This window comes from Oncorhynchus kisutch, linkage group LG12, assembly GCF_002021735.2.
Source record: "Oncorhynchus kisutch isolate 150728-3 linkage group LG12, Okis_V2, whole genome shotgun sequence".
NCBI lineage: Eukaryota > Metazoa > Chordata > Actinopteri > Salmoniformes > Salmonidae > Oncorhynchus > Oncorhynchus kisutch.
The window spans coordinates 13807841-13821570 of record NC_034185.2 but is presented as its reverse complement, the minus strand read 5'-3'; the positions used below and the strand labels follow the sequence as shown (position 1 = coordinate 13821570).

The window sequence follows — 13730 nt, the reverse complement described above, 5'->3', positions numbered from 1 at the left end:
TGAGGAGCGTGCGATCAGTCTGGGGAAATCTGTGCCGGCTCCACGCACCAGGTCTCCAGTGCACCAGGTCTCCAGTGCACCTCCACATCCCAGTATGTCCTGTACAATTTGTGCCGGCTCTACGCACCAGGTCTCATGTGCGCCTCCAATGCCCAGTTACGTCCTGTGCTAGCTCCCCGCACTCACCGTGCGGAGGTTGTCATCTGTTCGGTACCAGTTGTGCCGGCTCCATGCACCAGGTCTCCAGACAGACCGGAACATCCTACGACGGTCCACAGTCCAGAACCTCCTGCGACGGTCCATGGTCCAGAACCTCCAGCTCCAGGGCAGGAGCCTCCCTCTGCGCCGGTGCCCAGTCCAGACACGGTGTCCAGTCCCACTCCATGGCAGAAGCCTTCCTCTGCACCGATGTCCAGTCCAGGCACGGCGTCCAGTCTCACTCCAAGGCCGGAGCCTTCCTTTGTGCCTGAGCCTTCCTTTTTGGTACTGTCACGCCCTGACCATATAGAGCCTTTTTTATTCTCTATTTTGGTTAGGTCGGGGTGTGACTTGGGGGTGTTCCTATCTAGGTTGTTTAGTTCTATGTTGGCCTGGTATGGTTCCCAATCAGAGGCAGCTGTTTATCGTTGTCTCTGATTGGGGATCATATTTAGGCAGCCATTTCCCCAATGTGTTTTGTGGCATCTTGTTTTTGTGTAGTTGCCTGTGAGCACTCTAGAACGTCACGTTTCGGTTATCCTTTGTTGTTTTTGTGTGTTTCATTAAATAAATATGTGGAACCCAGATCACGCTGTGCTTTGGTCCGAGTATGCTTACGATGATCGTGTATACCTATGTAGATATTCTATATATATTCCATAAATCTGACGTTTCCAGCTACAATAGTAATTTACAGCGTTAACAATGTCTACACACTGTATTTCTGATCAATTTGATGTTATTTTAATGGACAAAAAATGTGATTTTCTTTCAAAAACAAGGACAGTTGTAAGTGACCCGAAATAGTGTAGTGGTAGTGTAAGTTATCACACAGATGTGGTGTTGTTTTATATTCTCTTAGTGCCAAGATTATCACATGATAAACTGTACTGAATATGGTCTGTCAACCGCTGCGCTTGAAGCAGAGGGGTAGGGGAAGCAATGGTTGCATACCAATAACCTCTCCATTCTCCCGAAGTATACACTTGTTCACTTGACCGGTATATGAAAAGTCCTTCTTTCTAGCCCGGGCCTACATCGGTCCAATGCTTTTAGCCTTGTGGGGAGTAGTGAACGAGTGCACACTTCAGGAGGAAGAAGAGATTGTTGGGACGCAACCAAAGGGATTTCCAACTGACCAACCAGACACGAGGAAAAGTCAAGTCTCATGAGTGTGAATCATCGCCACACACTAGGATAATGCTGAGTTGATTGTGCTGTGATGAACAACATCATCCTGGGTTGTGTACAAAAAAATACAATAAATAAATCAAATGAAAACAAGCATTTCTCATTCGACAAGCCCAGCTAAAACTTCCGTGTTTCAGCCGGTTTCCTCCGTTTGGTGCTTAATGAACACAATCCAGGTTACTCTGAAACAGAAGGGGCATTTACTACGTACAACACCTCTGCCTTGAAAAAAAACCTTTGGGTTCCAGCCCATCCATAGTGATAAGCCTTCCAGGAGCTAGTTAGGCCTCTATTCCTTGGTCCACGGCTTGGCTTGGCTGACGTCAAGTACCCAATCACTGAAGCAGCAGCAGGCTGGTTTCCAGGGAGAACAAACCACTTGACCGTTCTAAAAATATCCTCCTTCAGCGCAGCCCCTTTCATATGGGTTGTCGTGGAACCTGTGCACCTCTCAGTCTTTATTAACGCATCCGCATCAAGGCATCCATTCAATATCAAATCAAATCAAACCACATGTTATTTTATCACGTGCCGAATACAACTGGTGTAGACTTTACTGTGAAATGCTTACGAGTCCTTCTCAACAATGCAGAATAATAATTCTAATTAAATATTAGCACAACAAATAAAATAAAATATGCAAGAATGGAGCTATATACAGGAAGTACCAGTACCAGATCAATGTGGAGCTATATACAGGGAGTACCAGTACCAGATCAATGTGGAGCTATATACAGGGAGTACCAGTACCAGATCAATGTGGAGCTATATACAGGGAGTACCAGTACCAGATCAATGTGGAGCTATATACAGGGAGTACCAGTACCAGATCAATGTGGAGCTATATACAGGGAGTACCAGTACCAGATCAATGTGGAGCTATATACAGGGAGTACCAGTACCAGATCAATGTGGAGCTATATACAGGGAGTACCAGTACCAGATCAATGTGGAGCTATATACAGGGAGTACCAGTACCAGATCAATGTGGAGCTATATACAGGGAGTACCAGTACCAGATCAATGTGGAGCTATATACAGGGAGTACCAGTACCAGATCAATGTGGAGCTATATACAGGGAGTACCAGTACCAGATCAATGTGGAGCTATATACAGGGAGTACCAGTACCAGATCAATGTGGAGCTATATACAGGGAGTACCAAACTTTTGAAAGGTAGGATATACATGATATAGATATTTGTCAAATATATATATGGCCATTGGAAATGATGCAGACAATTACATTGATGGAAGCCAGATTCTATCTGCAATATTGAAGCTGATCTACTCCTAATTTTTATTCTATTTTTTATTTTAAAAATTAACACACTAAATGTGATCAATTAAACGCATGTCTATTTAGACTGTAGTCTGACTCGACCATGTGATGTAGGCTATCAGTCCCAGGATGGCTAAAGAGACCCAGATAAGAAGCTATACCAGGCTGTTATAAGACTGAGAATCAGGACGCCCCTCCACAGCCCCACACACAAACACATTTTAAAAGGGATGCTAGTGAGAGTCTGATCCATTTGTGTCCTCATAAGTCTTTGAGCTCGAGCCACCTTTAAACCTTTCCATACAGTGTTAAATAGTAAGGACACTCAGAACACAGAACTGCAGCCAGGTTCCTCAGGGTGTGTCCCAATAATACAGGGTTTATATACAAATGTAAGCAAGATTTGAAGTAATGATGTTTTAGTCAAATATTACATCTGTTTGGTCTTCTTGCAGTCAATTTGCAGTCTACAAATGATTTGTAATTACGTTCTGGCCCCCCGACCATCCGCTCAAGAAGAAATCAGCCCGCGGCTTAATCTAGTTGATGATCCCTGCAATAATATCTCCTTTCTCCCGAAGTTTGCACTTGTTTACTTGTTCCCCACAAATCCAAAAGCATTGGAAACACACACCTGTTTAGGTAAGGTGCTGGCTAGGCGAAATTCCACCGTATTAATTATACCAGCAATTTTCTTTCAAATCAGTGAAGGGACATGAACAGCTGCACACTTTGGGAGAAAGGAGCGATAATTGGGACTCACTCCTTGTTATAATGAGAATGGCCCCTCACACTTCATTAGGCAGCCTCTACTGTAATGAGGTGGTCTGAAACAAAGTATCCAATATGTGTGTCCTCCTTCCTATCCCCCAAGAGATCTGTGTGATTTTAATACCAGCTCAGTTTATTGGCATGCTGAGTCATGGGCTATGTCCCAAACGGCACCTTATTCCATATGTAGTGCACTATTTTTGACCAGGGCCCATAGGGATCTGGTCAAAAGTAGTGCACTTTATAGGGAATATGGTGCCATTTGGACGAGGACCATGGTTATTCCGCTTCAGAGGCTCTGGGTACAATCTTTTGCTCCAATCTCAACTAGCTCTCATTTGAGGCAGAGTATTTCTGTGAAACTCTATGGGTTCATCTTCTACTGTTTGAAGTTGAACCAACGCTCTGTAGACTACTGCTCGTGAGCTCATTAATCAAATTAAATCAAATGTTATTTGTCACATGCGCTGAATATTAACAGGTTTAGACATTCCGGTGAAATTCTTACTTACAAGCCCTTAACCAACAAAGCAGTTTTGAGAAAATAGAGTTAAGAAAATATTTACTAAATAAACTAAAGGAAAAAAATAGATAAAGTGATACAAGATGGGCTACTGTATATTTCTGACTAGTGTCTTTCATTACAAACAGGGAAGCAGTAGTGAAATTAGGCTGCACATGTAGTATAACTGTAGTAGAATCAAGGCAGAGATAATGCAATCAAGATAAACCAGGATAGGCTAAGCTAATTCAAATGATCCCCATGTCATTATCATCCGAAAACCCAAACAATCAACTGATACCCCCTGTATATAGTCTCGCTATTGTTATTTTATTGCTGCTCTTTAATAAAACAATTTTTATTTTATATTTTTTAGGTGTATTTTTCTAAAAACTGCATTATTGGTTAAGGGCTTGTAAGTAAGCATTTTACTGTAAGTTCTACACCTGTTGTATTCGATACATGTGACAAATACAATTTGATTTGATTTGACACAAACTATTCCAAATGAATGTGAGCCAATCTCTGTTGAACTGTCCTCTCTGGCCTCAGGGGACCCCAGGCATCTTTATTCATAACGTTTGGTCCCAAGATCCTGGAATTGCATGTCACCATGTCTGGGCAACCTATCAAATAAATTAACCTACATTAGAATCTATGGTGTGGTCAATCCTAGGGAACCAAAAGCAGGAGTATATTCATTAATGCACACCGTAGAAAAATGTTTTGCAACTGAAACAAGGGTTTCTTATTGGACAAATTCAGTTAATAATGCCTCCCCTTTTCATCCTGTTTGCTTCCGTTTGGTTCCTAGAGTAAATAGCCCCTGTTGTTCTTTCACTGAACACATACTGTACTGTATAAAGCAGGGTTGGGGTCAATTCAGAATTTCACAATGTAATTCAATTCAAACAATGAATCTAATACATTATCGGAAATGTATTTTTCTGATATTAAAAAAACATTAAGAGGATTATGAATTATTATAGACAACCCACAACATAATCTTAGAATATTTCCAGACCACTGCAATTATTGAAAATTGTTTCAGGAGAATGAGTTTTAAAAATGAACTACATAGTAGTGTTAACCATACAGGATGGTCCAATAAACATGATCATGGTGATGTGTAGAGTAAACAAGCCATTTGAGTTGCATTGGATTCAATTCTACTTCCTTTCATTCAAATTCAATTCAAATTCTATGGCCAATTTTAAGTCAATTCAAATTCAAGAATTGAATTGGAATTAAAGAGCAATTTCTCAACTCGATTTAGAATTGACTCTAACCCTGGTATAAAGCTCCAGAGTCTCAGGTGATCGATTATGCAAACAGATGCTAAGAGAAACACTACAAACAAATCATTACAGCAAGCCAAAGTTACTGATCTGTCCCTCACACCATCTTATCAAGCAGATTATTCCTGGCTGACACAAAGATTTGGCACACTAGAGAGAAACAGTAACGGAGCCATTTAGTAGGCAATCAAATCAAATGTATTTATTTAGGCCTTCGTACATCAGCTGATATCTCAAAGTGCTGTACAGAAACCCAGCCTAAAACCCCAAACAGCAAACAATGCAGGTGTAGAAGCACCAGCATTGATTCGGTGGACAAAGCCTATAGGGAAATAATCGTTTTTTTGTAGGGTTTTTTGGATAACTGCTGAAAATAAGGTCTGTGATAAATACAGGTTTAGGAGATCTTATGCGTTTTGTTTTATGACATAATCTTCATCAGCTAACGTCACCTTTTTAATGTAATCAAAAAGCGCAGAAGGCACATAAAGGCTTCATAATTCATAAAGGTCATGCTAACTGGCTGATATTATCCTAGAACAAAACATATAAGATATCCTAAACCTGTGTTAACCTTGGACCTTGTTTTCTGCATTTTCCCAAAACCCTAATCTTCCCCCATTTATTTTCCCCATAGGGATTTCTGAACGAACCAGAGGTAACTAATTTGCGGGTTTTAGGACGACAAGCTGGCGAGTTCTATTAGCCTAGTTCAGTGGTGGCTGGAGGGAGACATGTTAGGTGGCTGGGGTTGGGTAGGGAGTGGGAGGTTGGGGTGGAGCCTCACTTCTTTTTCTTCTTCTTCTTCTTCTTCTTCTTCTTCTTGTGATCAGGATGTGATCATCCTGTCTGGGTTGAACATTTGAACATCTTGGCCATGTTCTGTTATAATCTCCACTCGGCACAGCCAGAAGAGGACTGGCCACCCCACATAGCCTGGTTCCTCTCTAGGTTTCTTCCTAGGTTTTGGCCTTTCTAGGGAGTTTTTCCTAGCCACCGTGCTTCTACACCTGCATTGCTTGCTGTTTGGGGTTTTAGGCTGGGTTTCTGTACAGCACTTTGAGATATCAGCTGATGTACGAAGGGCTAAATAAATCAATTCGATTTGATTTGATTCTTCTTCTTTTTCTCTCTCTTTGCATAATAAATGTATAGTTAGTTTTCGGCTCTGTGAAGGAAATGTGCAATCCACACTCCGACCTGTTAACGGCAGCAATACACGACAAAGCATATAGTCTGCCGGAAAACTACACGAAGAAGAATGAGGTCAGCGGTAACTGAGAGTAGGAAGCGAATGTTGTGTAAGTTATGTACCAGAGGCACGTCATGTAACTTATTCATTTTAGTTATCAAGATAAAGATATTTTGGGATTTTCGTTCGTGCATAATTTCGGGTAACACTTTCGTAGCTTCATGGTAATTCATTAAAACTTTAAGGTATTTCTATGAGCGTGAATGTTTAATGAATAGCTACATGTCACCTCAACGCTGACATTCATAATTATCGTACTATTGACATGTAGCCCTTACGTTAGACAGTGCATGAAGCCATTTATACTTTTCTACACAGTTGATTTGCTAGACATTTCAGGAGGTGGATAATAACATTCGATATGGGCTCTGTCAAAGTCACGGCGTGCTGCAGGCAGCTATTTTTGCCCCATGCAAGAGCACTTGCTTTAACTACAAAGATGGCTAGTTCTGGGAACATCATATGCTCCCTCCGAAGAAATCTCAGCTCCTCTTCGAGATTGCGGTCCAGCATGCCAGCTTGGGTGATTGACGAGTATGGCAACAATGGGGTACTGCGGTTCACTGAAGATGCCACAGCTCCCAGTGTCAACTCAGCAAGTGAGGTCTTAATCCAGGTCCACGCTGCAAGCCTCAACCCTCTCGACATATCCATGAGGAGTAAGTATCTATAAGTCTATAATGTCAATATGCTCATTGTCATATCTCCTTTCAGTCAGTTGCATTAGCTGTCATGGGAATAATTTTGCATCTATCACAATTGTTTTACTAATCTTTCTGTTTATATTTCTCAGGAGGGTATGGGTCAAATCTTCTGAAGCTGAGACGGGACCCGGTGTCTTTGGGTCAGAACGGCGGCGAGTTTCCCATCATACTCGGTCGGGATGTCTCTGGCGTGGTGTTGGATTGTGGGTCAGGAGTGACCCATTTCAAACCAGGAGATGAGGTACGTAGTTGAGCAGCTCTGATGTGGCCTTGTAACAGTCATTAGGTCTGACCGTAGCAAAACGTTTTGCAACGGAAAATGAAAATGGACATTTGTTATTGAACAATTCCAAGTTGTCTCTCCAGTTTTTACTCGGGTTCCTTAATTTGGTGTTTACTGAACACACCCATGCTGAGTCGGGATGGCATGCACAGTGCCTTCTTGTGACATTCAAGAGAACAGCCGTTTTGCTGATCGAATGAAAATGCACCTGGCCATACTTTTTACCTACTGGTAAATTATTTGCATTGTTGGCAGGAATGAAACAGGTGTTGTTTTTTGTTCCACACTTGTCACACTCATTATCTGATACCTTGTTTATCAAGTAGGATTACAGAGATACCCTTAGAATGTATTTTTCCATCCCTAGTGGTTGTGGCTTGGCTGGCCCCCTCAGCAGGGCCCCGTCTGGGCTCCTCTGCTGAGCCTCCGTCGGGCTGCAGGTGGTGTGCAGAAACTCGTCTAGTCCAAACGTTCCAACTGTCTGGTGGTTGCCTGTCTGCTTATTGGAACACGTTTGATTTTGTTTTTAGAGGACTTCGGCGTTGTTTTGTGTTTTTAGAGGACTTCGGCGTTATTTTGTGTTTTTAGAGGACTTCGGCGTTGTTTTGTGTTTTTAGAGGACTTCGGCGTTGTTTTGTGTTTTTAGAGGACTTCGGCGTTGTTTTGTGTTTTTAGAGGACTTCGGCGTTGTTTTGTGTTTTTAGAGGACTTCGGCGTTGTTTTGTGTTTTTCGTATTCATTACGATGTTATTGTAAATAACTAATATGTTGAAAATATAAAATGTTTGAAATAATATATATATTATTTTGTGTGTGTTTTGTGTGTGTTTTTTCTTCACAGGTGTGGGCGGCCATCCCTCCATGGAAGCAGGGCAGCCTAGCAGAGATGGTGAATCTGACAGAGTATGAGGTAATTCTACTATGACTGTGTATGCTACGTGTACATTTTATTAATGCAATGACAGGGTGGTTCTCAGCTAGTAGAGCATGTCCCCTCCGACGCCAGGATAGTGGGTTTGATTCCCGGGACCTACCGTCCATAAAATGAATGTATGTATGTTTGGATAAAAGCGTCTGCTAAATGGCATGTAATTGTTATTATGAATTGTTTTCCAAACAGGTTTTCATTCATTGCGTTATCCCATTATACATGTAGAAACTGAATTGTTTCATGAAAATCTATCTTAGTCTTTGTAAGACGGACCACCCTCTTGGTGCTCAGTCGTCTGCTGAATAGAAAAGAGCATAGGCTTCTTTCAGATTTGAATGGCTCTGTTATAGAGGAGAATATTAGCTTATTTTAATGGCTCTGTTTTCAAACAAATGGAAGTACCAGGGGGCATTGCTTTCTATGAACCCTTGCTTCAACTGAGAAAACGTGGAAAACAAACTTGGATGAGGTGCAAGTCTATTATTATGTAATCATATTGCAACGAAGTATGCATAATGAATAAAGACTCACAGTACAACTGGTTCCATGAGCCAGTGAAAGCAGCAATTAGGCTAGCCAGACAAACTGAGTTGTGGGATGCATCATTTGTTTGGCACTTATCAGCATGCTATCCTGCTGTCCTGTCCTGTTGTTCTGTCCTGCTGTCCTGGTGTCCTGTCCTGTTGTCCTGTCCTTGCAGCAACTCCAGTCGTTCTGCTTTCCCATCGTTGCCTGTATTGTCCTTCTAGTAGTTACCATGTGTGTTTGTGTCCTTGTATGAATGAAAAATTGTATTTGTGTGCCCTCCCACCTCAGGTCTCCCACAAACCAAGGTCGCTGAGTCACAGGGAGGCGGCGTCCATCCCCTACGTGGCTGCCACGGCCCTGTCTGCCCTGGTCAACGCGGGCGGCCTGTGCAGAGACAACTGCACTAACAAACGGCAAGTACACACACATCCATACGTGACCAGATTTCTCCCTCTCCCAGACATCGCTCCTGCTCTGTGACAGTAGGTCCCCACCCTGTTCCACTTTGGCCACAAACCCTAGACCAACACTTTGCACTTCTGAAGCAGCGTTCTAACCAATCACTATACCAAAAACCATGGTCTTGGTTTGAGCAAGAGTAGCTTTACTTTAAGTGTCACGCAGGATGACATCACTGCTGCATGATGCTCACTCTGGTGCTCGGCTAAGCAGCCAGCAATACTATGTCTGATATGTGTTACACTGAACATAGATGGATCATCTTCTCTCTTTGAATCCTGACCTCCATGTCTGATCTCTCTCTCTCCCACCCTGTCTCTCTCTCTTCCACCCTGTCTCTCTCTCTCCCACCCTGTCTCTCTCTCTCCCACCCTGTCTCTCTCTCTCTCCCACCCTGTCTCTCTCTCTCTCCCACCCTGTCTCTCTCTCTCTCCCACCCTGTCTCTCTCTCTCTCCCACCCTGTCTCTCTCTCTCTCCCACCCTGTCTCTCTCTCTCTCCCACCCTGTCTCTCTCTCTCTCCCACCCTGTCTCTCTCTCTCTCCCACCCTGTCTCTCTCTCTCTCCCACCCTGTCTCTCTCTCTCTCCCACCCTGTCTCTCTCTCTCTCCCACCCTGTCTCTCTCTCTCTCCCACCCTGTCTCTCTCTCTCTCCCACCCTGTCTCTCTCTCTTCACCCCCCCCCTCAGAGTTCTTATCACCGGAGCCTCAGGTGGTGTTGGAACATTCTCCATCCAGGTAAGGACCTTTCAGATATGACCAGCAGCTCATAGCACCAACACTAAAGACTCACCTCACACCAGCACCAGTGGTTGGTTGACCTTGTGCAATCATAAAGAGTATACACACATCAACACACAACCACACAGAGGTGTCTCTCTCACTAAGTGTCTGTTTCCTCTGTAGCTGCTGAAGGCCTGGGGCGCCCACGTGACAGTGACCTGCTCCCACAATGCCGAGGGACTGGTGAGGGGTCTGGGTGCGGATGAAGTGGTGGACTACACGGCGGGAGACGTGGCCACGGAGCTGGGACTGATGGAAAAGTGTGTTTTATTAGTTGGAATAATGTAAAAGTGTGTATCAAGGAATGTTTAAAACACTTTTTACAACCCTGTGATGTGTCGACTGAGACAGGGCCACAACACTAGAAGATAATGAGTGCCTCAAAGAGATCATGTATCGTAAATAAACCCTATTTTATCCATTGAGATTCTCCTCTAGGTTTGATCTGTTAACATATTTCTGAGACATGAGTGTAGCTAGCTGCCAAGGTCCAATCTAATGACATACAGTCACGTTCCCACTCGAATACCACTTTCCCCACCAACTCTCTCCCTGGCCAACGTCATAAACAACATTACCCACCCACGCAGCTGAGCAAGGTTGATTTGGCATACCTGCTCAATGATTCACTTCCTGGTTTCCATGGCAACGTGGCTCAAGGACTAGAATGGGAGACTAAATGCTCTCCATTGGGGGAGGGTTGGGTGGCTGATAACCTTGTCTCAGTGGTCCTGAGTGAAGACACACTTCAATCCCTTAGGCTTGGCTAGACATCTCAGTTTATCGTCAGGTTGACTTCTATATTTGTCTATTGAATAGCATGAAGGTATAGGACCATCTTGAGTGTTGTGTTGTTGTGGATTGGATTCTCGCTCTTTCTCTTCCTCTCTCTTACCATGTTTACATTAGTGAATCAAGCAGAATTCTACTGCGCTGAGCTGGTTACACATCCTCCATCTTAGTTGGAACCGTGCTGGACTGAACAAAGTGAAAGAAAGTACCAGAGTCAATACAGAGTCTCAGGATAGTGTGTTAGACTTTTTCATTATAACCACTGTCTCCCTGTGTTCCCCCTCAGGTTCGATGTGATCCTGGACAATGTGGGCGGGGACTCGGAGCAGTGGGCCCTGGGCCTGCTAAAGTCCTGGTCAGGGGCCAAATACGTGACCCTGGTCACCCCCTTCCTGCTTAACATCGACTCCATGGGCTTGCTGGAGGGAGCCGTCCACTCAGGACTCAACCTGCACCAGAAGGCCATCACGGTAAGCTAGCAAAACAAGTTGATGCCGGCAGTGTGAACATTGCATACGTGTCACGGATGAGGTCTGAACTCCGGTCTTACGCTCGGGAAAGGGCTTGAGTCGCTGGTAAGGGCTTGAGTCCGATTCACCTCTGTTACATACGCAAAACTAACTAAAATATCAATGCACTCTCATGTAAAAGTTTAAAAAGCCTTTATTGTAACTTGACGAAACCAACCGACCCCGCCCCTCTGTCAGGGTGGGGGTTACAGGGGTGGGGGTTTCACACCGCTGAGCTGCGCTGGACAGGTTACACATCAAACATAGTTGCTAGAACCATGCTGGAAAAGACAATATCTGTAAAAAATAAAATCTGTGCCAATGCTTTACAATAGTGTGAAAAATAGATAAGTGAAACCCCTTAGTTTGGCCAGGGTGGGGCAGTTGGCACCATGTGACTGATTCAACCATGGCCTGTATGACTTATATTTGAGTTTTTATGAGCGTTTGTCTGCTTGTTCTCATGTTGTCTTTTTGATCTTGTTCGCTCCTTCTGTGCTGTGCACCTTCCCATTTACACCAGAGATCTGTATATATAGTGGGGCAAAAAAGTATTTAGTCAGCCACCAATTGTGCAAGTTCTCCCACTTAAAAAGACGAGAGAGGCCTGTAATTTTCATCATAGGTACACGTCAACTATGACAGACAAAATGAGATTTTTTTTCTCCAGAAAATCACATTGTAGGATTTTAAATTAATTTATTTGCAAATTATGGTGGAAAATAAGTATTTGGTCAATAAACTTTTATCTCAATACCTTGTTATATACCCTTTGTTGACAATGACAGATGTCAAACGTTTTCTGTAAGTCTTCACAAGGTTTTCACACACTGTTGCTGGTATTTTGGCCCATTCCTCCATGCAGATCTCCTCTAGAGCAGTGATGTTTTGGGGCTGTTGCTGGGCAACACGGACTTTCAACTCCCTCCAAAGATTTTCTATGGGGTTGAGATCTGGAGACTGGCTAGGCCACTCCAGGACCTTGAAATGCTTCTTACGAAGCCACTCCTTGGTTGCCCGGGCGGTGTGTTTGGGATCATTGTCATGCTGAAAGACCCAGCCACGTTTCATTTTCAATGCCCTTGCTGATGGAAGGAGGTTTTCACTCAAAATCTCACGATACATGGCCCCATTCATTCTTTCCTTTACACGGATCAGTCATCCTGGTCCCTTTGCAGAAAAACAGCCCCAAATCATGATGTTTCCATCCCCATGCTTCACAGTAGGTATGGTGTTCTTTGGATGCAACTCAGCATTCTTTGTCCTCCAAACACGACGAGTTGAGTTTTTACCAAAAAGTTATATTTTGGTTTCATCTGACCATATTTCATTCTCCCAATCTTCTTCTGGATCATCCAAATGCTCTCTAGCAAACTTCAGACGGGCCTGGACATGTACTGGATTAAGCAGGGGGACACGTCTGGCACTGCAGGATTTGAGTCCCTGGCGGCGTAGTGTGTTACTGATGGTAGGCTTTGTTACTTTGGTCCCAGCACTCTGCAGGTCATTCACTAGGTTCCCCCGTGTGGTTGTGGGATTTTTGCTCACTGTTCTTGTGATCATTTTGACCCCATGGGGTGAGATCTTGCGTGTAGCCCCAGATCGAGGGAGATTATCAGTGGTCTTGTATGTCTTCCATTTCCTAATAATTGCTCCCACAGTTGATTTCTTCAAACCAAGCTGCTTACCTATTGCAGATTCAGTCTTCCCAGCCTGGTGCAGGTCTACAATTTTGTTTCTGGTGTCCTTTGACAGCTCTTTGGTCTTAGCCATAGTGGAGTTTGGAGTGTGACTGTTTGTAGGTGACCAAATACTTATTTTCCACCATAATTTGCAAATAAATTCATAAAAAATTATACAATGTGATGTTCTGGATTTTTTTCCCCTCATTTTGTCTGTCATAGTTGAAGTGTACCTATGATGAAAATTACAGGCCTCTCATCTTTTTAAGTGGGAGAACTTGCACAATTGGTGGCTGACTAAATACTTTTTTGCCCCACTGTAATGACTAGATGCTCATATCTCCGCCCTAACAATGGGAGTCGTTGTCCCCCTTGTCCCAAGGCAGACAAAGCTTAAGTTCATAAAACCGCATTGGGCTTATTTTGGACAGATTTTAGCGAGAGAGGCACCTCTCGACTTCGCCTCTTTCTCCCAAGCCCCTACCACACACAACAACAAATATGAGAGATCACCACTTCTTCTTTGTGTGTGTGTGTATGTGTGTGTGTCTCTGTGAGTGTGTCTCT

The 13730-nt window shown here is 43.5% G+C and overlaps 1 protein-coding gene across 1 annotated transcript in view; it reads left to right on the top strand.

Moving 5' to 3' along the window:
• Nucleotides 1-6482: 6482 nt before the first annotated feature.
• Nucleotides 6483-13730, top strand: part of LOC109900539 (reticulon-4-interacting protein 1 homolog, mitochondrial) — a 16427-nt gene continuing 9179 nt past the window's right edge. Inside the window, exons 1-7 of the mRNA XM_020496197.2 lie at nucleotides 6483-7152; nucleotides 7287-7438; nucleotides 8322-8390; nucleotides 9228-9352; nucleotides 10087-10135; nucleotides 10304-10440; nucleotides 11259-11442. Coding sequence (XP_020351786.1) covers nucleotides 6855-7152; nucleotides 7287-7438; nucleotides 8322-8390; nucleotides 9228-9352; nucleotides 10087-10135; nucleotides 10304-10440; nucleotides 11259-11442 — 1014 coding nt within the window. The 5' untranslated portion in view covers nucleotides 6483-6854. The remainder of the gene's footprint in view (nucleotides 7153-7286; nucleotides 7439-8321; nucleotides 8391-9227; nucleotides 9353-10086; nucleotides 10136-10303; nucleotides 10441-11258; nucleotides 11443-13730) is intronic.